This window comes from Lytechinus pictus, chromosome 3 (assembly GCF_037042905.1).
Source record: "Lytechinus pictus isolate F3 Inbred chromosome 3, Lp3.0, whole genome shotgun sequence".
In the NCBI taxonomy this organism is placed as follows: Eukaryota; Metazoa; Echinodermata; class Echinoidea; order Temnopleuroida; family Toxopneustidae; genus Lytechinus; species Lytechinus pictus.
This window is the reverse complement of record NC_087247.1, coordinates 8992501-9017826: the sequence shown is the minus strand read 5'-3', so window position 1 is coordinate 9017826 and position 25326 is coordinate 8992501. Positions and strand designations below refer to the sequence as shown.

The window sequence follows — 25326 nt, the reverse complement described above, 5'->3', positions numbered from 1 at the left end:
CGTAGATTGATCAAATGCCACCAAGACCATGGCTTTGAATACCCTTTTTGATTGGCCTTATTGTCCCTCTAATTGGCTTTGGATTTTTGTTGTGCCCTAAAGAAAAGTAACTATGCCTTAGAAATATAAGGTATCCATTGAGCATGATTATGGGTGCTATGGTAAACATGAATGGAAATTACATTTAGTATCGGCCATTTTCATGCTTAAAAAAGGTCTGTTGATATCATACAAGGCCAGAAGAGATGATTTGCCAAAAGTAAATACTTCCAAACTGTCAAAATGTTAATAATCTCTATTTTTTCATAGGAATCCAACTTAAAAAACTGTTCTAGGAAAATCTTCTTTTTTTCTTCAAGGGAATTATGAGACTCCATGAAAATCATGTTTTAGGACCATTTAGCCGAAGCAAGAAGCTATCAAGAAAATCAAAACAACAGTTTCAAGAACTTCAAGTTTTCATACAGTGATATAACTACAAATGATATGTTTATACCATTTTCAGGTATCAGAATGAGATATTTTTTTAAATGTAAAATGTTACCTAATCTCATTGTTGTTAATTTAGCCTGCATAATTGTTGCAGTTTTCATATTACGAGAGGCCTAGGGTAGTTCACAAAAGGCTGAAAGCAATTTTAAGTGAGGTAAATTAGATTTTTAATGGATTTGATTTTCCCACAAAATTAATTTCTATATCTGTTTGAGAAAATGCCCCTCTGATTTTATGAATCACATCCCATTTACAAAAGGAACCAGGTGGGTGTTTCATAAAGCTGTTCGTAAGTTAAGAGAACTTTAAGAACGACTGGTGAACATTTCTTACACTCTAAATAATCACCAATGAACATAAATGGTCAGTATCATTTACCCCAAGAAAGGATCACCAGTCGTTTTTAAAGTCGCTCTTAACTTACGAACAGCTTTGTGAAACGACCGCCAGGTGTCCCTGTATATTCAACCTTTAATCCTTTAGCAATCAGACAATTAAAATTCTGTTCAGTTCAATTCAATTTATTTATCTTCTATTAGGTTCTTGAAGATGATATACAATATGTACAGTAACGAAATCTAACATGTATTATAGAAAAATGGAAACCTCAAAGAAGTTTTTAAAAAATTGAACGAAGAAGTATAGTGAAGCAGTTTATAGGTAAATTCAACGTAGGTGGGGTGGACATGGAGCAAGTTGGTGGATGAATGAGGCAAGACTACAAGAGAGAGAGTCAATTTAGACAATTAAATAGATGTTCTTATATACATTTTCTGTTTGTTTGTTTGTCAGTTGATGGGTATTCCTCTAAGAAGACTACTATGTGCTTCCAATGTCAACAATGTATTGACAGACTTTCTACACAACGGGGTATACGATCTTCGCCAGAGGCCTTTGAGGGTGACCATGTCCCCCGCTATTGATATCCTCAAATCCTCAAATCTAGAAAGGTGCCTGCAGGTTGATTTTCTTCATCATCATCATCATCATCATCATCACAAGTTTTGTATATATATATATATACATGTATCTGACTTTGGATTGGCTTACTATGAAATTCATTTCTTCTGTCATCATGGATCCTTCCTTCTTTCTCTTTCTCTCGCAAGAATAACTAAATTGTAGCATTACTAGGACAGTACTTGAACTGAATGATGATTCTAAGCACTGTTTGAAGACATTGAAATTTGTGAGATATTTTCTATTTTTGAGCAAGCGCCATGAGCACCCAGTTGAGGCGGATACCGGCGCTATACAAGAACCCATCATCATCATCATTGTATTTAGCATATATTTTCTTTCTTTATCAAGGGCCGTATGTTGTAAATCTATAAATAGCATGTTACTTTTGAGTATATTTGCCAATAAGGCCTACCTGCTACTTCTCTGCATTTGTGAGACGGTAGATCATGATTGGCATGTGTGTATGATGATCTCTGAAGGAACATATATTTTATAGATGGTCAATATGCAAATGAGGAAGCCTTTTTCATTTATTATTTCTTGTGTATTGCATAAATGATAAAATAATTCAATTTCTATTGCTTTAAGGTACCAATATGGCTGGCTATTCACCACTTGTTTTGATAGTTAGGTGCTATTTATAACCATCATTCATTCTTATATCAGTATAATGACAGAAGTTAATACATAGGTTGAATTGAACTGGTTCTCAGGGCCTTGTCCTACTAAGAGTTGCAATTGATCTGATCAACCTCCACTATGGAAAGCCAGCAACGTCATCATCTAAAATGCATGTTTGTTTAAAATATTTTCCAGATAGGATGTATATTACCTAAAATCATTGTTTTCTTGACAACTGTGTGTGTTGCCTTTGTTTACAAAGGACATTTTACAAATTTAATGCAGAAAAATTATGACACTGATGGATTTCCATTGAGTTACAATTGATTGGATCAATCGTAATTCTTTGTAAGACGGGGCCAAGGGGAGCGTGTCATGAAAGGACTTGTCGGACAAAACTTCCGGCAAGTCCAGTTTTATCCGACAGTTGCCATCGTAAAGGTGGTTCATAGCCAATCAAAATCAAGGAAAGTTGTTAGATCTGACAACTTGTCGGACAAAAATATTCATGAAACGCTCCCCTGGTCTGTCGTTAAACTCAGAGGAAAATGTCCTCAAATGGTGTTCAATGTTTGACCAGTCAATAGTAGGATTGAACACCTTTTGTCAATTCAGGGCCCTGTGACACAAAGCCCCGCAATCAATCGTAGGGCTGATATTTTGTGATTGACTACATTGATCATTATGTACAATTGATCATGCAAATCAACCGTATGATCGCTCGCTAAGTTTTGTGTTACCGGCCCCAGTGTGTCTTCAATGTAACAGGATAGTGACAGTAATACAGGTAAACTTGTATTAGTTGACCTTCTGTAAGTAGAATATGTTTGCCTGAGTAAAAGCAAAGCACAGATTATGCAGAAAACTTTTGTTTTGTACATCTTCTAATTTAGATTTCTCCTAAGTTCTGCAGTCTTAAGAGATTCGACTTGGTAAATTTACCTCTTTTTGATCCATCAACAATCTAATTGATTTTCCTGTCCTCAGATTATTGTTTCTTGCCACGGACTGCAACGGTCCCCAAGTAGCCAGTTTCTATGAACAACTCCAGGAGGAACGGTTCTTCCAAGTACCAGATAATGTAAGAATCACAAATTGATGCATTATTATTTGCAGTATATGATTGATGATGATGAACAGCATTTGTAATTGTATAGCTCCATTTATCTGTCAAAAACATTCAATGGGGCCAGAATTCCATGTGATTTTTGACAAGCACATTTTCTAAACATATTAGGAAGTTTTCTCATATTTGTTTTCAACAAGCTGAATTGCACATTGTCGTGGATAAAATGAAGTTGTATTGGTACCATAAGAAACAAGTATATTGTGTATTCCAGATGATTACATTGATGCTAAATTAAATGACTGTTAGGTCATAACACCATTCTTATTGTGTAAATGATACATTGTAACCAAAATAGTAACATATGGTCAGTGTTATTATGAAAGCCCCCCCCCCCCCCCCGAATATTTGTGTGACATGTACGGAAGTTTTAAAAACAAAATTGTTTAATGATCTTCACATGTCAATCATGATAATCATAATTTCAGATTTTAAATTTCAGTTAATTTATACCAAACTCTAAAGTTATGTGTTATGTAATGCTGTGACTTGATTCTTCAATCTTGTTATCCAGGTTCTGACCAAGATTAGAGAAGACTACGGTTTCCATGGTGATTGGTGTGATGAAGAAACTTGTTCTAAGGCCATCAAAGAAACCTTTGAAAAAACAGGTATGAGTTTAGAGAGTCATCATGATTAACTGTACTAAACACTCAGGCAGTTGAATTTCAAAAACATCTTGACTTAGAGCAGAATATACAATAGCAATAGCCACATAACCCATTTTCTTTTTCCTTATGATTTGTTTGTAAACACAAATCTATAACCAAGATCTTCCGCATTCCTTCCTACCCCTTGGCTGTTTAGATAGGTCCAGCTAGCACAGCTACTATAGGGTTTAATCTCCATTTAATTACTGACTTATGAGTACTTGAGAGGCAATCTTACCTGTCACCTATTTCCAACAGACCGATTCTGGATTTTCTTAATCGTATCTCTTCATTTCATGTTTTGTCCTCTAGGATACCTTCTAGACCCCCATACGGCCATCAGCAAGGTGGTGGCAGATCGTCACCCCTCTGACGATGGAGCCCCGATGCTCCTCTGTTCCACCGCTCACCACGGTAAGTTTGCATCCGATGTCCTCGGCTCCCTAGGTCACAGAGCAAATCACTCTGATAGACCCGACCTCCTCCTGAATCGACTTGGGGATTTGAACCCCCGACCTGGCAGGCACGCGAACCTGGAGAGGTCGGTGCGGAACCCCAGGGTTCAGAAGAAAGTTGTGGATGCTTCGATGGAGTCTATGACGAAGGAGGTGCACGATTTTGTGGAGGAAAGGATAGGGAACTGAGTACATTCGATAATCAGTTTATTTGGTTTTCTTGATTACATTTTGAGGGAAGTATATGACTTTGTGCAGGGTAGGTAAGAGACCAAACTGCATTTCGAGCTTTTGGCGGCAAATTGGATGAGCTCAACGCACTTTTATCCATGTAAAATGTGCTTTCTAGTCAGCTGTCTTTCAAACGTAGCTATATTTTTCTCTACATGGAAGTATTAGCCTTCGGACGCTTCGTCCTTTATTTATTGTAGTTAGGTGTTTGTTGTCAAAAATATAGTATGCCATTTTCATCACCATTGTCTTTTGAACAGTATGTTTCAGTGATATATTTTTGTAGCCTGACCTTAACACACTGTGTATTCGGTTTATCTGTAACCTTTTAATACGTGTACAAGAAGTAAAATCAATAGAGAAATGCCTCAATGCCTGAAGAGATTGTACAATATGCTGAAGGGTCGTACTGATAGATGTGCCCTGTAACACATGAGACCTGTAGAATCTGAACTATAACTAATTGCAGATAACTGAAAAGAGATAATTTCTCGAAATTAGAAGATGAGGTCCCAAAAACCCATGATTAATTAATTTTCTTTGAAGGTCTCTTGAAATACTTTTTACTTAAAGTGGAGACTGCCATCCATTTAAACCTTGATGCCTTAATGGCAGCTTTCTGCGTTCCATACCACATTCATTTCAGCTCAAATCTAGAATTGTATATTATTGTACATTATGTTATTTAGGTACTAAAATAAAGCTAGACTTGAGCTTTTCTCAATGAACGACTTGTAACGATGTTGTTGCTTATTTATTTATTTGATAATTCATTCATTTATTTATTTATAAAGTATTATTCAAACAGGGTAGTCCCATCAGTAGTCAAATGCTTTTGTACTTGGGGGCCCTGTATAACGTAAAACAAAGAAAAAAATACAAGCATCTACAAATGGATAATACAAATCCTAAACATAAACAGATGGAAATATCAGATATACATCCAATAACGGAAAATTGTATATCAAAATGAAGGGGTTCACTGATATAGTCAATGACAACCTGCATGAAATGGCTTGCAGAACTTAGCATCTCATTTGATCAACATTTCGGCTTGGAAGTGAGAACCTTTTTACCAATTGATTGTTTTACTCTTTTTTTTTTCAGATTTATATTCAAGCAAAGCAATGTTGTATCTGTAGCCAGGTTGCACAATGTATGTTTTGAGTTCTGGGGCATGTTGCAAAAAAACTTGCAATCAACAAACATCAAATTGCAGGCTTCTGATTGGTTGAAAATCAAATCGAATTTGCTTTTCAGTATTATGTTGGATTGCAAATTGTGATTTAAGTGGATCCTTTTTTTAGGGATGAAATGTGATATCATTTCCACTAATGTTGAAACCAGTTCCTGAAGATTGTCATAACAGGCAAGTTGTCATTAACCGATATCCCCGAAAGAAACGGTAGTGCCTCACCGTCTATCAAAATAAAGGGGTTCACTGATATTGTAGTCAGTAACAACCTGCATGAAATGATTCCTGTCAACAGAACAGATTGCATGAGGTGCCTCAAACATAGCAACAAGTATTACAAAATTAGATTTCGAATATTCATCATTTATTATGGTATACTTCATTCTCAGAAAAGAAACATCTATGAATTTCATTCGGAGAAACCTGATCTGTTGTGAAAAGAAATTTAAAAGAGTGAAATGTATTCAAAATGAGTACATCTAGCAAAATCACAAAATTTTTGAAGAATCTTGGACCCCTCATTCATTCCTATTGTTTTGCAGCTCATGTTGAGAAGGCCTGGGGGGGGGCACTCAGTATATAATGCATAGTGGGTATGTGCCGCGGAGGGGACCCCCATTTTTACACTCAATTTTCCGTTCCAAGGCATAGCATATTTGTCTTATTGAGAAAAAGAACAAAGAAAGCCGCTCCAAAGCATAGCATTTTCTTCTTATCGAGAAAAAAAGAAGAAAGAAATCCGCTCCAAAGCTTCGCATATTTTCCGTTACGCCGTTCCGGTCGCATTGATCTGCTACGATGAGCCGCAATTTTGGTGAAAAGCGGCCGCAGAGCGCTGTCCGACCATCGCCTCTGCGCTACCGCACCCGGCGCCCGTGCTGCCGGGCTAGCTGCATGCACGTTCCATAGGGATGCATACGCACTCACACGCTGGCGATCCGTTCCAAAGACCCTCGTTTTCACAAACATTTGTAGTTCCGAAGCCCGTTCCGAGGACACCCTTTTTACAATAAGCCCGCTCCAAGGCCCCCGTTTTTTGTCTCGCCCGCGGCACACCCCTACCACTTTTTTGGTCGAGTGCCCCCCCCGGGTGAGAAGGTGAATATTTCTTTACTCTTGGTTTTATTTTAAATAAAGTACAGCTGAGCCATTTTCTTTCTCTGTTATTGGCTCTTTTGCTAGTATATAATTGGGTAAACGTCCTTTCTTTCACTGTAAACTTTGTAAGCCAACAGAAGACACGGTGAGGATTTTTATACGTGAAACCACTTTATTACCGCACAACCCAGTCTCGTATCTGGTGAGGTGTAGTCATATATCCAGATGTAATAACATTAAATCGCATTATACAACAGCTAGTAAATATGTATTTCATTAATATTACTTCGTAAATCATTCCTGATATTAGTTAGGAAACAATTTCAGAGGGCTGAAAGATGCCTTGATAATCCATAAGAATAACTTATTACAAATTGCAATAAATGTATAGAAAAAGTCATTTGGTGGTTCTGACTACTTTGTGTACAGTTAGTGGGCAATTACTTGTTATTATATTCCCCATAGGAATGTCAAATTTAAAGTATAGAATATTTGTACAGTACCTCGACCAGCTGAGCATTTATTGATTTACTCTCATACAGTATTAATTGCACATAATGGCGAACACGTATTAACAGAGTGCAAACACTAACCAAGGCTGTTCGTGGTATGAGTCACGCCACATACCTCTGCACTATAGTTCACACCGGAAGAGTTGAAAACAAATAATTCACACCTTAACAATTACTGATTAATTATGAACAGTATAATTGTATGAAACTGAAAGAGTGATTTATCCAAAGTATATGAAGAATTGACATTGTTTAGAAAAGTAATTTATACTGAATTCCGCCATTCTTTCAGGCAACCATCAATGATAAGTAATGGTGGGAGCTGTAGGCTGCCAGACACCAAGACTTATACTGGAAGGTTTATTAAAGGGCAAGGTCTACCCCAGGAAACAAATTGATGTGAATAAAGAGAGAAATATCAAAGAAGCATAATGCTGAAAATCCCTTCAAAATCAGATGAAATGGGAAATTTATAACATTTCAAATTGTTGCTAATGTTCACTAAACAGTTATATGCACAACACAGCCGCATGCTAATTAGACAGTCGATGATATCACTCCCTATATCTTTTGCATTTTATTGTTTTAATCATACAATATTTTTTTTTTGCAATTTGACAATAATGAGACTCTTCACCAAATCAGAATAGGTTACAGCAATAGCAATTCCAAATCTTCAGGGAGAAATCAATCTTTATTTAACATTAAAATGAGAAAATTTAAACATTTCATATTTTTTTATACATGTCATCAGTTCCATCGAGGATGTGCATTTAACTGTTTTCTGATATCACGCACAATTTTGACATGTCATAACTTTCTTATTTTACATTTGATTTTTTATTAAATTTTTAGTATTTTGTTTGTTTGATTTTTGTTTTTCTTTTTAAATCACTTTTTTGTTGGGGTGGACTTGTCCTTTAACGGTATGCTGATATGCCATTGAGACATGAATTTTCTATTGTACGCATCAATTTTTGAATGATTGCTTTGTAAAGCTCAAATGATTCTTGTTTGATCTAAAGAATTGAAATTAAGATCACAACAGTAGCTGGAAAGGTGATTTGAGTTTGAATCTTGAAAAAGGTGTTGCTGTAGTAGAAAATCATGCAAGGCAAATCAAATTCCTTTTCAATTCTATTCTATTAGAAAAAATATACCATGGTGTTCAAAAGTTAGTGAACCCCACCAGGAAAAGAACATATATATTTGAACTGCCATTTTTTAAGATTTTTAATTATGAAGTCAGATGAACAAATATTACATTCAGTTAAGTTTGTTAATCTGGGCTCGCTGATCATTGAAGTGTCGTTGTCTACATTCAACACTAAGCATGGAGGAGCACACTTTGTGATGGGTTCACTAACTTTTGAGCACAGCTGTACATATTTTTTTGCATTATAAATAATTATTGAATACCTCTACATTAGCAAAAACATTTTACTTTGTGTAGCTAGCACATGAATAAGAAAAACACAACACATCTAAATACAATACAATAGCCTACTGTCAAACTAGAGTTCTCTATTTCAGATTAAACAATTTGCAAAATAGTGAAAACAATTCAAATCTCATAGTGCATCAAATGATTGAATTAAATATGAAAATCGATTATGAAACATATCATATTTAATTGTGTTTAGGATAACCATTTTAGTACTGGAAATTTCATGAAAGAAAGATTGTGTACATTTCAAATATATCAGAATAATTGGGGGCTATGTCCTGTGATTTCAAATCAATTGTAAATGAGTTTTCACCTCCTGTGACTGCACTATGCTCTAATACAAAGTATTTACACAATATCAACAAACTCATTTGGATATTTTAATTTCCATACATTTAATACAGAGGTCATCAAATTCTTAGGAAAATAGTTATCACATCACATTAAAAAGATATCAGCCGACTGATTTTACAAATTCATACAGTACAAATTATATCAATTACTTGATCGCGAAATTGAAGCTAAAGAGAAACGAAAATATATTCACTTTGAAGAATGAAAAAGAAGAAATACATGTTAGTATTGTTAAAGGATAACAAGGTGTATTGGAATACAACATTCTAAGAATAAAACTTTCAAATTGAAGTGGTTGAATGAATTATCAATCAGATTTGAATCTACAAAATGCATTTCTTAATTACAAATGCTATGATATTCCAAATCAATCAGCATAACATACATGCACATTACCAGTACTAAAAAAGACTTCAGCATTTACAATGATCAGCATTACTGCATGAAGTACTAAATTGATCTGACTAAAAACATTCATTGCTAACTGTTCGACATTATTTTTTTTAAACTTTGGAAAGTACTCACTGATGAAAAAAAATGCATAATAACTCAAAATAATTTTAAAGAATTGTTTGCTAAAGGCAATAAAAATAGGAACAAAGTGACAATGCAAATGGCTCTTTCTTTTTTGTACTCCATGAGCAAAAAAAATTATACAAATTTTCATTGATGTGATATAAAAATAGAATTACAACATGGTTTAATCAACATTGATGCTTAATTACAGCTTATAGTACTTCAGAGCATATTGCAAGGAAATAAATTTCTATTAATAAATCATGCCATTACATGCCAATTTCATATTGCTTAATTATATCTACTTCCCTTTTGTTTCCAAGTTAAAATTATGAATAGACATTAGGCCAAAGAAGTTTATCAAATTCATCAGTGCATTTGATTTCAGCAACTAGATTATCAGGCATTATTTATTAATTTTTTTATTTTTTTTGCAGGAGTTTCTGCATTTATTGTAAAGTCAAAATAAATTTACAATACATAAACATAATCATAGTATGACATGAAAGTACATTGTAATGTGACAAATTTATAGTAGTGTCATAACAAAATTTAGACATGAATACAATTTAAGGATAAGACAAAGTAGTGAAAAACGAATGCAGTGGCAAACTATATAAGCAAAATGAATGCTTGAGTAATAGCAGCCAAAGGGGGAAAGGGGCTACATGGAAACCAATTATTCTATAGATTCATTGAATCTTCCATCAAATGTGAAAGTTGATATTTAATTTGAAGTTTTGGCATCAGATTAAAATCCCAAATTAGTTCAAATCTGCAGTGGATGATGATGTCATTATGATATGTAATTGGATTTGCGTTTATCCCTACATGGAGGTTTGAAACAGACTGGAATTTCATTTTGGGCAATTCCATAAAATATGTACATCCGACCCCCTATATGTGGGACCTTCTTGAAATTTTCTGTCTGACTTGTTCTTTTACAGTACATAATGTTCTCAAAGGACCATGACTTGGTCAGTTCATGAAGTGAAGTAAGACTTCAGTGAAATGGGGGTCGGACGTACAAAAAGGTTGATCATTTTATGGAATTGTCCATTTTAGTATTCATACTACTATTCAGAAAAAATGATCATTAATATTTTATAGGTTTAATGTTCATATCAAATGCCATTGCAATATCATTTAGAATCAGATTGCAACCGATCATGTAAAATGGGTTCCAAAACATTTTGATGTTCATTTCCTGTGGCGTCTTTGTGATTGAGCCAATCATTAAACATGCCTGTCATGACACGTGTAACTTACTGGAAAGTTTGTTTAATCCCATCTCATTTTCATTGGTCTTTCTTTTGCCATTTTGTGAGTTTGGAGTCTGAAACCAAATGATGTGAGGGGCTAAAGCCTCTCTTTGATTGAATCAATCTCTTAATTATTGACATGTGCTTAGTTAAGATTATCAAAGCTAGCCTGTGTAAAAATACTGTTCTCTTTGACTGAGTGGAATTTGTGCAGTGCCCTTGTAAAGATCAGTTTCTTTTGGAACCCAATTTAGTTTGTGCCGAGCTTTATAGATCACCAGCTTGGACCAAGACTGAATATCAAGTTAAACAATTACTCATTCCCATTGAATGTATAATTAAATGCAAATTTGTTATTGATTTGCATTCAACTCAAGCTTCTTGCAATATCCCATTGCCCTTGATCTTGGGACTTGGGCTTGATTTGCAATTTAATAGCAGCTCGTTCAGAGTTTCCATATTTGGCTGTCCGTGCCTTACGGCTGATTTATCTTTGTACACCTTATATAGAATTCTCTTTTAAATGCCTAATCTACGTCATCCAACTTGGTGAATTCGTTCAAACTGTTCAAACCTATAATCATATAGCCCTCATCCATATCCACAAGCGGCTCAGTGCTTTTTGCCACTCTTGGGGTCTTCTTGGGCTCAGGCTCTGTCTCTTTCTCTAGATGCTCCTTCCAGTGGCGCCTTTTCCAATCTTGTACTAGGACAGAAAATACAGAGTAGAGAAATAAACACACATACACAGATAGTGGTTACTTCATGGTATACGATATAATTTCTTTGTGGACTGAACATTCATGAAATAATGCACTTTCTCTCCCCCCCCCCCAAAAAAAAAAATAATAATAATAAAGCCAAAGTTTGCTTGGGCTTCCATCTTGAGGTAAAACTCACAGAATAACACTTTTCATTTCGAGACTTTGGTGATCAGGTTTGCGGAATTAGAATTCTTGGGTCTTGATGAAGACAAGCAACCAAGATAACTATGACTTACACCTTAATGGTTGACTACTATAGCAACATCATATTGAAGTATCACCATCAATTTAAGGCAACACAAAAGATATCTTTTAAAGGGGGGAATCCATTAAACTCTTAAAGTTGCCATTAACATTGGGTTTGTTGCAAGACGAATGATAGGTTTTGTATACTTTTGTCAAGTTTGAAGTTAGAAGTTTAGAGTTCATCTGTATATCAGTTTGTAAATTATGGCAAAGATATTTTCATGCATATGTATACACAGGTAATGCCCTTTTTGTCTCGCCTGCATAGCAGAGCGAGACTATAGGCGCCGCTTTTCCGACGGCGGCGGCGGCGTCAACATCAAATCTTAACCTAAGGTTAAGTTTTTGAAATGACATCATAACTTAGAAAGTATATGGACCTAGTTCATGATACTTGGCCATAAGGATAATCAAGTATTACTGAACATCCTGCCTGAGTTTCAGGTCACATGACCAAGGTCAAAGGTCATTTAGGGTCAATGAACTTTTATCCAAGTTGGGGGTATTTGTTGAATTACCATCATAACTTTGAAAATTTATGGATCTAGTTCATGAAACTTGGACATTAGGTTAATCAAGTACCACTGAATATCCTGTGCGAGTTTCAGGTCACATGACCATGGTCAATGGTCATTTAAGGTCAATGAACTTTGGCCGTGTTGGGGGTATTTGTTAAATTACCATCCTAACTCTGAAAGTTTATGGATCTAGTTCATAAAACTTGGACATAAGAGTAATCAAGTATCACTGAACATCCCCTGTGAGTTTCAGGTCACAAAACCAAGGTCAAAGGTCAGTTAAAGTCAATAAACTTAGGCCATGTTGGGGTAATTGTTGAATTGCCATCATAACTTTGAAAGTTTATGGATAGAGTGAATGAAATGTGGACATGGGTGTAGTTGACAAGTCTTAAGTCACCGTTCAAATGTCATTTATGGTCAATGAACGTGGTATTATGTCATTATATGAATGGTATTTTTGTGAATGATTATTTTATTGTAGTTTTCAAAGTTAGCACTGCTGCTACATGTATATTAAATCGCGTAATGCAGGCGAGACTGCCAGAGGCGTTCCACTTGTTAGCCTTTTAGCCTTCTGATACTAAAATCTAATCAGATCTTTGTCACTCCTCTAAAGATATATGACCCAAGGTTGAAGTTGATTCGTGAAAGTTCTTTAGTCATTGTGAAATTGAATATGGGATGGAGGGAAGGGGAGAGGGGCAGAAAGATGGGTAATAGGACAACCCCAAAACAGAGTCTTCGGCAACCATCTACGCTGGGCAGGGGCATACAAAAGTTAGGCAGAAGTACCTTGGCAATCTCTGCTGCAGTAGAACTTTGCCTGCTTGATCTTTTCTTGTCGACATCTGGAAACAAAGAAAGTGGAAAAAATGAATAAATCAACATCAATTTGAATTCACAGTTGACTGGTGAAAAAAATAGCAACAAGAATGAGTAAGGAAACTAAAAAAAGGGTGCGAGTTCAGAGGCATAGACAAGTCAATTTTGATTGCCTCTCAAGAAGAAAACAAAAGAAAACCTAGAATATGAATTGACATGATCTTTATAACTTGCCAACCATCCAGAATGAACATGTAAAATACAAAACATACATCAACAGTTTTATTTATTGAGTTAAATTTAAAGGAAATTACGAAAATCATGAGAAACATTTTGGGTAGTCAACATAATATATGTAATGTAAAAGAAATCTCACTGCTGGCATTTCTTGTACGTCTTTGGTTGGTCCTCTTTCTTGCCACACAATGCGCACTGTCTTAGTTTATGATTCTCGGTGACTTCATCGGACAATTCTATGGCATTAGTTCCGGTTGTTTCCTTGGACCCTTCTCCTTGGTGATCATCAAGCCCATTGACAGCAGTTCTCTCATCCTCAGCAGACAGGCAGCTAGCAGACTGATCTTTGGTGATGGGAACTTGTTCCATCTGCTTTACCCCTGGATCAGGATTCTGTTCCATCTGCTTCATCTCTGTTCTGGGAACATGTTCCTTCTGATCTGTATGAGGTTGATGGTCATTCTGATGAAGCTTTTCATCAAGGATCTGTCCATTTTGCTTCATCTCTGAATCTGGAATGTCTTTCTTCTTTTTCATCTCCATATTCGAAGGTTCATTCTGCTTCATCTCGCGAACGGACTGTTTTTCTTCTTCCTTTGAAGCATTACCTAAATTTGTGGTCAAACTGTCACTGTCATCATCTTTGTCCTCGTCTTTGCTTCCTTTATCTTCCCTCTCTTCATCACCATCTTTATCATTATTATCTTCCTCTTTACTTGATGTCACTCCTTCATCTACGTTTTTCTTTTTGGCTGCCTCTATCTGTCTTTGCTTCAGGAGCTGTAAACAATATCAAACAAAATTATAATGTCCCAAGCACATCTGCAAAAGTTCTTGGATATACTAAATGCTGAAAACCCACTCATGTAGTTAATAGGGTAAACTGATCTTGCTTGTCATTTCTTAAATATAAACTTTTAACACTTCATAAAGTATCTAGTAGTATCTTGAATTTCTATGTGATGACCCTAGATAAATACATCTTATCATCTGATATCCTATGCCTGCTTAGGGCAGCGTGAATATGTGGGTAAATGTAGGATACTGAAATACAAACCCTTTTCTGAATTTCTTCCTCAAGAATCGCATTTCGGTCCAGTACATCCATTTCATTTCCATGAGGGTCCAGTATTCTAACACGGCATTCACTTCCCGGAGCAGGCCTAGTTAGTTCTGGTTGATATCCTTCGGGTAACGGAACACCTACGATTTTCTTTGGCTGCAGCCTCTCTAACTCTTCAATAAAACCAGGAACTTTTCTGCATGCTAAAATACAATAAGGAAATGATCGCTTCATCTTTAAGAATCTTCAGAATTATTGACGGAGGGAGACTCAATCAGAAGAAGGAAGAGGAGATAGATGATAAATAAATGGGGAGGGAGGAGGAGAAGGAGAATGAGGAGCAAGTTATGGACGTTTAAAGGGTCTTGTATTTTCCATGGGGATCCGCAAATTGGCAAACATGCTTCAAAATTGCTGGTTTTGTGGACAACTCTCCATTTGTTTTGTACACACATTTTCAGATCCCCCCATTATCTTCCGAATTGCATCTTGCCTCCTTCTGAGCATAACATATGTCATGGGAAAATATAATTCACACCACATATGTCAAGGTTAGGAGGAGATGATATGAAATATATGAAATAAAGGGGGAAATCTGAAAATTTGTGCACAAAACAAATAGAGAGTTGTCCACAAAATCAGACATGTTAAAGTATGTTTGCCAATTTGAGGATCCCCATAGAAAGTACTACAAGACTTAACAAACTTCCATAACTCGCTTATTCTTTAATCGATTTTGATTAAACAAGTTTTCGATTGCTCCTCTTATTTTATTCTTTCTGATAAGATTGATTCTCTCCTTGTATTTTAGTTTCCTTTAAAGACCATGAAATATAAAAATAACATTGTGCTCAAGAAGACAGATGACCCATGCTGTGACCTTTGATCTTTTGACTATCCTCTGCTCCGAATGATGCATCAACCATTCAAGTTTGGTCGCAACTGGAACATTGGAGGCAATGATAAAAGCTTTCTTGGCAAAACACTAATATTAGGCATCGTCGACAGATGCCATACAGGGGCCCATTTCATAAAGAGTTTCAACTGTTGTAACTTTGCCATTATGGAAACTACCATGGCAACAGGGCTCAGCAGCCAATCAAAATCAAGGTTACCATGGTAGTTGCCATAATGGCAAAGTTACAACAGTTGCAACTCTTTGTGAAACGGGCCCCTGATCCCTTTAATAGCATACCTCCACCACTGGTGCACTTGATACAACATTCTTAAGTTTGACTTGTTATTCGATTTCCAACATCATTGTGTATGCATCTTTATACTTGTGCAGGAGAATATATTTCAGTATTCTGGGAAGGGAGGGGGGAGAGAGTATTCTCTTCAAGCCCATAAATTAGGTTGAAGTAATGAGTCGAGCTCTAAGTTTTTCACAATGTCATCTCACCTCACCTGTGCCCCATTTGAAGGTCACGTGGCAATCAGTGGTATGTTAGCAGTGCTCAACAGATAATAACAAATGAATTTTCCATAGTAGTCTCAATTGATGGCAATTTTGTCAAAGATGGCTATCTTGCAATGAGAGTCGAGACCCTGAGACTATATCAACTTACCGTCCACAAATTTTTGAAGCCCCACTGCTTCTTGTTTGTCTAAACTCTCGTCCCCTGCTTTTTTCTTCCTCTGATGCCTGCGCTCCTTTTTTCCTATCTGCTTGAGGGCTTTCCTCGTCAGTCCTTTATCCTTACTCTTAGCGCTGGCAACGCTTGGACCGTTTGTATCATGATTCGTAGTACCATCACACTCGGTTGCTTCAGTCTGTTGCTTTGGCAATTTCACGTGGAAATAAGGTTCGTAAAAGACCTCAAAGGCCTTCGGAAGGACGTAGCCCTCGTCAATGACCTGCTTGCGGATGCACTCCAGATGGTCCTCGCACCCGGGACATTCGCCAGGATTACGCGAGTATGTGGTAGTCTGCCATCTTGGATATCTCAACTTCACCCTCTTCGTTACTTCCTTTGTGTCTTCATTTACAATTGAAATAACCACGCTATTTGATTCACCAGATCTCGGATCTTCGTCTTCACTCCCCGGTGAATTGTAATCAATCTTAAAATCCACCATATGGCGTCCGTCTTTTGTTTCCTCGGTAACTTCATACATAGTCTTGTCGAGCAAGCACCGTTCATACTTATTGATGACAGTATAAGCTTTAATCAGAGTCGGTGATTTTACTCCGAATACGTGAAAGAGTCTTTCCGGAGGCGGCTTCCAGTAAATCGTGACGTCCTGCTTGCATTCTTCTGCATGTAGCCATCGGCGTAGCATCTCAAACAGGCATCCTCCTAGATGGAGTAGATACTGCAGGGTCGTTATCACCTAGAGTACATGTATTGAGGGGAGAAACAGAACAAGTTTCAGTACTACTGCTACTACTTCTGCTGCTGCAACTACTTCTATATATACTACTACTATTACTACTACTACTACTACTAATTCTACTACTACTACTACTACTACTTCTGCTACTACTACTAATACAACTTCTACTTCTGCTACTACTACTACAACTACTTCACTACTACTACTACTACTTCTGCTACTACTACTACTACACCTACTGCTGCTACTACTACTACTTCCTCTTATACTACTGCTACTACTACTACTACTACTACTACTACACTACTACTTCCACTACTACTACTACACTACTACTTCCACTACTTCTACTACACTATTACTTCCACTACTACTGCTACTGCTGCTACTACTACTACTACCACCACTACTACTACTATTTCCACATTGCAAAGAACATTGTCTTAGCCAATGACTTCTATGTCACCATGAACATGAACAAGCATTTATAACAGTCCTGATAAGATCAACCGAAGTTTTTTTTTATGTAACTGAATGCACATTGATAAAGTCTAATGGGAGAGGTGAAAACACATACCATGGCCATAGCCAGAAAGGGGGGGGGGGTGTTTGATTGAACCCCCTAAATTTTCCAAAGCAAGAAAAATAGAGGAGAAAAGGAGATTGTCCGGTGCAAAATACCTAACAATAAAAACTGATGACCTTTTTTTTTAACTTGCTTTTCAACTTTCCAGCCAAGGAAGAAAATGAATCGAACCCCCTAATTGAAAACCCTGGCTACAAGGCTGCATACTATATAAACTAAACAATTCCTCTAATTTTACATTAAGCAAAGGTTAATTTAAACAGAAGGCCAATGATTATTGCCCTACACATTCAGGAGTTAACTATTTCATGGCTAAACAAATTAATTCAGATTACTAGGACTCATTCCCCCTTCTTCCCTTTTCCTTTCTGCATTCTTCTCAACATGGAGGGCCACTTCCATTGATGAGTGGATGCCATGCGTGACCCCAAAAAACGTAAAAAGGATCTCTTTCTCAAGATAGTAATGAGGGTGTCAAAAACACTAAAATAATGAAAACAGGGTATATATTTCATTAGGAAAACTATGTGTTTACGGTCCAATTTGCGAGGGTATAAAAAGACTAAAATTCATTATAAATAAGGATGTACTTTTTGCCCCGACAATACGTGGTTAGGGTCCGATTTGAGCGAGGTGTGTGGGTCCTAAACCCAATGCAAGTAAAGGTAAAGCCAACATCCATGACATAATTTAAGATATCACTGTGCTTGTTAATATTTGTCAAGGGTACAGTTTTAATTGTTTCCAATACTTTTTAAGGGTGGGATTTCACACGCCAATAATTGTTAAAGGACAAGTCCACCCCCAAAAAAAATTGATATGAATTAAAAGAGAAAAATCCAACAAGCGCAACACTGAAAATTTCATCAAAATCGGATGTACAATAAGAGTTATGACATTTTAAAGTTTCGCTTAATTTCACAAAACAGTTATATGCACATCCTGGTTGGTATGCAAATGAAGAGACTGATGACATCATTCACTCACTATTTCTTTTGTATTTTATTATACGAAATATGAAATATTCTAATTTTCTCCTCATTGTCAAATGAAAAAGTGATTAATTCCTCCATGAACATGTGGAATTGGCATTGTTTAATACTATATGATTCAGTCAAGTCGGTCCCTATGGTCAAATCTGTAAGAAATGAAATATTGTATAATTCAAACAATAAAAAAAAAAGAAATAGTGAGTGATGGACATCATGGACTGACTCATTTGCATGTCACCGAGTTGTGCATATCACTGTTTTGTGAAAAATAAGCGAAAGTTTAAAATGCCATAACTTTCTTATTTTACATCCGATTTTGATGAAATTTTTAGTGTTATGCTAATTTGATTTTTCTCTATTTATTCAAATGAACATTTTGCTGGGGTGGACTTGACCTTTAAGGGGTGCATTTTCAGAACATGGAAAATACTTGTTTAGGGTGCTTTTTGAAACCCCATGGTCACGCATGCTATCCACACGTCAATGGAAGTGCACTATATCAATGAGAATCTCACTCCAACCTCTCCACCCCATGATTCATCACTTTCTCTTATCCTCTCTTTCTCCTCCCCTCTTTCTTTTCTCTTTTTTCTTCTTTCCTGCTCTCTTTCTTTATACTACTCTTTCAACCCTTTTAATTTCAAGTTGTACCTTGTCTATTATAGAATTGTGTCTATTTTTAACAATAATTGTTTGACTATCCAAATGTAAATATGTAACCAATTTGAATTTTTATCAATGTAAACTTCATGTAATTCAACCTTTGGGTTGCCATATGTTTTTTGTTTCAATAAATACAATTTAACTACTACTACTGGATTAATATTTTTTTCCATGAATCAGATTCAACTAATAATCTGTACACTCTTAAAAACTATCCCCTTCAATTTTCAATGAAATAGTAGCAACTACAATTTAAAGGTCAAGTCCACCCCAGAAAAATGTTGATTTGAATCAATAGAGAAATTCAAAATCAGATGAGCATAATGCTGAAAATTTAATCAAAATCGAATGTAAAATACAAAAGTTATGACATTTTAAAGTTTCGCTTATTTTTGACAAAATAGTTACATGCACAATTTAGTCACATGCAAATGTTAGAATCGATGATGTCCCTTACTCACTATTCTTTTGTTTTTTATTGTTTGAATTATACAATATTTCAATTTTTACAGATTTGACAATAAGGACCAACCTGACTGAACCATAAAATGTTAAACAATGGTAATTCCACATGTTCAGGGAGAAATAAAACTTTGTTTCACAGGACAATGACTAGAAAATAAGAATATTTCATATAATAAAATACAAAAGAAATAGTGAGTGAGTGATGTCATCAGTTCCCTCATTTGCTTACCGACCGGGATGTGCGTATAACTATTTTGTGAAATTAAGCATAACTTAAAAATGTCATTACTTTGTTATTTTACATCCGATTTTGATGAAATTTTCAGTGGTATGCTTGTTGAATTTTTCTCTTTTTATTCAAATCAATTTTTTGTTGGGGTGAACTTGTCCTTTAATCTCAACCTAGTACCTGAACAAAATGCAGAGTCCTTTCTTCTATAGGCTGGCCAAACAGTCTGCAGAATGTCTTTTCACTATCCCACATATAGAATGGGTTGGTCACTGAAAAAAAAAGAGAGAATATAATTATCATCAACAGCAGAAGACCGTATTTAGAAAAAGAATCATAACACTGACTCCAATAGACTGCCCTGTTTTCACACTCTCATTCTTGAAATTTGGTTTTTTACACTCTGGGTTTTTGTCTCCTGCTTATGATCATAATGAAACATTTGAAATTTGGAAAGAACAGGAGTCATTTCAAGTGGGAGAAAATACATCACGTATTCAATTTTGTCCTACTTGAAATGTTCTAAAGCAGTTTAAATATTCAAAAAGAAACCACACAATGAGCATTTTGTATGGAGGGGGGCTGAGGGGGCTTCAGCCTCCCCCCATATTTTCCGAAACCGAGTACAAAAACATGAAAATTACCTTCTGATTGTTATTTTTTGCATGGTCAGCCCCCCCCCCCACTTTCAAAACCGTTCTGCAGCCCCTGCATATGACCTTTTTTTTCTGTTTATTGGGCAATTTTCAGAATATGGGGGGGGGGGGCATGCGCCTCTGCCTGGAAACTTACAAGTCATGGTCAGTTATTTTGTTCTTTCTATACAGTGGTACAATGAAACCTAGCAATTCTGGACTTTGTCATGACTTATCTTTTGATAATATTACCCTAGTCTCAGGTAATGTTAGAGAATTTAACAAATTGAATTTTCTTAACCCTGAAAAGACTTGAAAGCAGCCCCCCTCCCCCTCAGCATTTTGGCAAGGATTTTGCAATATAAATGTTAATTCTGAGATTAAAAGATTTTTTTCTTAAAAGCGAAACCAGTTTTAATTATAATTTTTCATTCTAAAATATAGGCACGCAATGACCAATGTGCCAACACATTTTTATAATTTGCATGACAATTTACACATATGTCCCAAGTATGTTTTTATTTGGGCAATAAATGTATAAAAATACATGTCTGCCCCCATCATTTTAGGCATCAAAATAGCCTATTCTTTATTGTTTAACGTTCCCCCACTATTTTAATAGTCTTGTAGTCAAGTAGTGAACCAAAAAGGAAGGAATATGTAATTTACTGTTATAGCATACATGTATACCATTTCAGGCTTCCATTCGTAAACAGTAAGACCTATTGTCAAAGGTATTCATGAAAGAATTCAATATTTATATTGTATATTCACGGTATGCAAACATACACAAAACCATTCGTGTTATTTACTGCACCATACGCATTACAGATATCCATATCATATGCGAAGTTCATAGTCACAAAATGAACATACACAAATCGAAACTAAATTATCATATTTTGTTTGTGTATTCATCTTTGGCAACGTACATCACCACTGATCAAGGTCCAAAGAACAAGTATTTGTCTCCATTCAGCTTTTGGTGATTGTTATATTGTGCAGCCCCTCCGCGGCAAGGGGTGGCATACATGTATTGCAAAAAAAGGCAGTGGTGTTAATAGGAATTTTCTGCCAGAAAAAGAAACCATTTCTCTCATGGAAGCTACAATACAAAACAGGGCCTCATATGTTTAAAGGCCAAGTTATTATAATGGCAACTTTGCCATGCAATGGTAACTGCCATGGTAACAATGCTCATCAACCAATCAAAATCAAGGATTCCATGCAAGTTACCATTGGATAGCAAAGTTACCATAATGGTGATTTTTATGCAACGGGGCCAAGGTCCATTTCAACATCAAGTTGATTTGAAGGAATGTATAAAATCAAGCAAGTGTAACTTACACTGAAAATTTCACCCAGATTGAATGTAAAATGTGAAAGCTACCAAAAAGGGTATTTTATTTTTGCATACTTTCACCATACGATGATGCATAACACAAGTATCCCACACTCATTATTCATTTTTGATTATTTTTCAAAAAATTTCAATTTTTGCGGAAATGTATTTAACATGATACATAATTATACATTTTTTATAAGAATTTATGTAAAAAATATATACATTGTATACAGTATATATTTAAGTGGTTCTAGAATTTAAATAGAAAAATTATAAAATGTCATTAAATGATATAAGATAAAGAATGATGAGTGTATCATACCATCACCCTCTCTTTCCTTTGCATTATGTAAAAATTCAAAACTCAAATGAAAGAATTGAAAATAACCTATATATGCATATATTACTATACTATGAAGAAACTTGTAACAAATTAAGCCACTACTGATTTGAAATGAAATTTTCACTTTCATATACTTAGTTTAAATGTTTTTTCACTTTTACTCGTAAAAATTAAGCCACTACTGATTTGAAATGAAATTTTCACTTTCATATACTTAGTTTAAATGTTTTTAAAAGGAATTGTTGTTTGCCTCCAAGAAAATCCTGATGAAAGGAAAATTCATAAAACTAAGATTTGATGAAGTACTTACTGACAGACTGACCGTGAATATCGTCAATGAAAGATCTGTATTCATGCACTACGATAAGGTCCTCACACAACTTCATACCATCCTTGACGTGCCCTGGACAAGAAATGTCAAAAGTTATAGGCTGAAAACTTGAGTGATAAAAGAAATGACACAAAGATACGTCTGAGCTTTCATTATCTCATGCGTTCTCTCTCATGTAATATAAAGCAATAGCATCCATGTAATGTTGAACTTGGAAGTTGTGCTCATCACACTTGTATACAGTGGCGTACCTAGGATTTTTCACAGGGGGGGCAAAACCGTCCGCCAAAAAATTGGACAAGCAAAAAAAAAAAAAAAAAAGGTCTTCAATCACGAATGAAGGATTTCGTACCAGAAAAAAAATTGACAAGCAAAAAAAAAAAGAAAACAAAAAGGTCTTTCAAGCTCATCAGGGGGGGGCAGGGATACATCCTTTGCATGGGTTGTGGCTCGTCAGGGGGGGGCAGACTGCCCCCTCTGCCCCCCCCCCCCCCCGTAGGTACGCTAGTGCTTGTATAGGAGAAACTATCATCTAATTGGATTCAAGAGGAAGTAAGTTGGCTCATTTTGTAAAGCACAGCAGCTGTGGTCTAGCAATCTGGTGCTAAAAATTGCTCTTACTGCTCACTCTCGATCCTAAGCGTGATATTACTTTCAGTCTGAACTGATTTACTATGCCATTTGGGATCAATAAAAGCCTTTAAAGGGATGGTCCAGGCTGGAGATATTTATATCTCAATGAATAGAGTAAAACTCACAGACTCGGAGCAAAATGCTGAAAATTTGATCAAAATTGGATAACAAATAACGAAGTTAATATTGAATTTTAAAGATTTGCATTATTCCGGTGAAACAGTTCTCGGCATGTCTTCATGAATATTCATTAGGTGGGCTGATGATGTCATATCCCCATTTGTTCTTTTGTATTTTATTATATGAAATTAGGTTTATTCAAAATTTTTCTACCAAGAACTAAAACAATTGGATTGACAACTGATTAAGAGCATTATTTATTGCTGCAACTTATTTCATCATAATGGAGACACATTATTTACATATGTATGAAAAAATGAAACAATTATGATTTCATGTAATAACATATAAGAAAAAGGAAAGTGGGGATATGACAATCAGCCCACCTAATGAATATTCATGATGATGTGCATATAACTGTTTTCACAAAATATTGATAAACTTTAAAATTCAATAACTTCGTTATTTGTTATCCGATTTTGATGAAACTTTTAGCATTTTGTTATGTGAATTTTACTCTATTTATTTAGTTATAAATATTTTCAGCCCGGATCATCCCTTTAAGGATAGTTATTTATGTTCAGAGCAATCTGAATCACTTCCAACCCAGTCAAAAATGACCAGAGCAATGGCCAAATTGACGTGTTTGCAGAAAGTCAATTAATCAAAATTAGATGGAAATTATTTTGAATAATACAATACAATTGTTCAACAAAGGACACCACTTTTGAAAAGCATCTGATGGTGCATTTTCTGTGTTAAGATATACAGTAGCTTAAAGAACAAAAATTTACCAAAAACATTAAAAACAACTTGATCATGATCATTAAAAAACAACTCTCAATATCAGAAAGATTTTTTTTAGGTAAGTCAGGTTCAATTGGAATATATGATCATAAAAATTTATCAACCAAAAAAGGGAGGAGGAAAAAATCAATGGATTCCCATTCTTACTCAATTTCCCAGTGAAATTTTGATTGATTGATTGATTTATTTATTCATTTATTTATATATTCATTTATTTATTTATTTATTTATTTATTTATCTATTTATTGCAAATCTTTATCCAGAGTAGCCTGTTCAGCTGTATACAAAAATATGTCCAATTACACAATATATACAATTAAAATCTTTATAATAATCACTGGTCTTCCACAGGGCTCTGCATTATTATCTACATACATAAAACATATAATTCATAACATAAGAGAACCAAAATATTTCATTATAAGAATTATCACAAGAGAAGTAAGACTCAGAATGAGAAAGGAAAAAGAAAATGATAGGAGATGGGGAGAGAAATAAAGAGAGAAAGAGAGGCAGACAGAGAGAGAGAGAATGTATCTGAAAATTAATGAAGTCTACCTACCATTTGTTAACATCTGATCTACCACTTCCAGTGTTTTTTCTATCATTTTGAAAATTTTCTGTATTTAATTTGAAAAAAAATAAAGGAGAAAAATTATGCATAAATGTCCATCAAGAACATTGAAATACACAGAACTGTATATTAATTGTTATAAACAAACAAAAAAAATCCTTAAAAGATACAAATCATATTTGAAGTGAAATGAGCTTATAAATTTGATTATTCCTTGTTCTTTCTCTATACCCTACCCTCTCCCTTTTTCTTTTTCTTTCTCTGAGATCTCAATCTTTCTCTTTTACTATCTTATTGTATCTGCCTCTCTTATATCTGCCACGTTTTCCTTTTCTCAGTCGACTTGTTATAAAAGGCTGTGTAAGTTGCGCATAAGTGTTGGGTAAATTTCTATGAGCGGCTGTAAGGGCCTAAATTAAGCGGCCAGGTAAGTAAAGTGTAAGTTTGAGGTAAATGCCTGAAGCCAGCCAGCTGGCCAATTTTTCCTGTGGTGTCTTTCTAGCTTACAGAGTTACCAAGAAATTACACAGGTGATAGAGATCCATAAAAGCTATGATACTTGCATTATCAGAAAGACAAAATGCCACTGAATCATATGATAATGATACCACGCACTACTTATAATTTGGATGTAAGTCTCTCAAATGGGAGAATTCTAGACCCTTGTTAGAACTTTGAAAGGCTTTTTGC

At 35.4% G+C, this 25326-nt stretch overlaps 2 protein-coding genes across 5 annotated transcripts in view; one reads left to right on the top strand and one right to left on the bottom strand.

Annotated features, from left to right (window-relative positions):
- LOC129257873 (threonine synthase-like 1) overlaps positions 1-7231 on the top strand; it is a 14950-nt gene extending 7719 nt beyond the window's left edge. For all 3 annotated transcript variants that reach the window (XM_064096302.1, XM_064096300.1, XM_064096299.1), the window contains 4 exons: positions 1285-1442; positions 3064-3157; positions 3717-3813; positions 4165-7231. In XM_064096302.1, coding sequence (XP_063952372.1) covers positions 1285-1442; positions 3064-3157; positions 3717-3813; positions 4165-4496 — 681 coding nt within the window. In that variant the 3' untranslated portion in view covers positions 4497-7231. The remainder of the gene's footprint in view (positions 1-1284; positions 1443-3063; positions 3158-3716; positions 3814-4164) is intronic.
- The window catches only part of LOC129257874 (uncharacterized), a 22317-nt gene continuing 3981 nt past the window's right edge, over positions 6991-25326 (bottom strand). Inside the window, exons 4-11 of one of the 2 annotated variants that reach the window (XM_054896303.2) lie at positions 24625-24682; positions 22481-22573; positions 20028-20119; positions 16144-16909; positions 14570-14778; positions 13652-14292; positions 13246-13301; positions 6991-11628 (exon numbers count right to left, since the gene is read on the bottom strand). In XM_054896303.2, the coding sequence (XP_054752278.2) occupies positions 11450-11628; positions 13246-13301; positions 13652-14292; positions 14570-14778; positions 16144-16909; positions 20028-20119; positions 22481-22573; positions 24625-24682 (2094 nt within the window). In that variant the 3' untranslated portion in view covers positions 6991-11449. The remainder of the gene's footprint in view (positions 11629-13245; positions 13302-13651; positions 14293-14569; positions 14779-16143; positions 16910-20027; positions 20120-22480; positions 22574-24624; positions 24683-25326) is intronic. The other variant, XM_064096298.1, reaches the window with a different exon arrangement.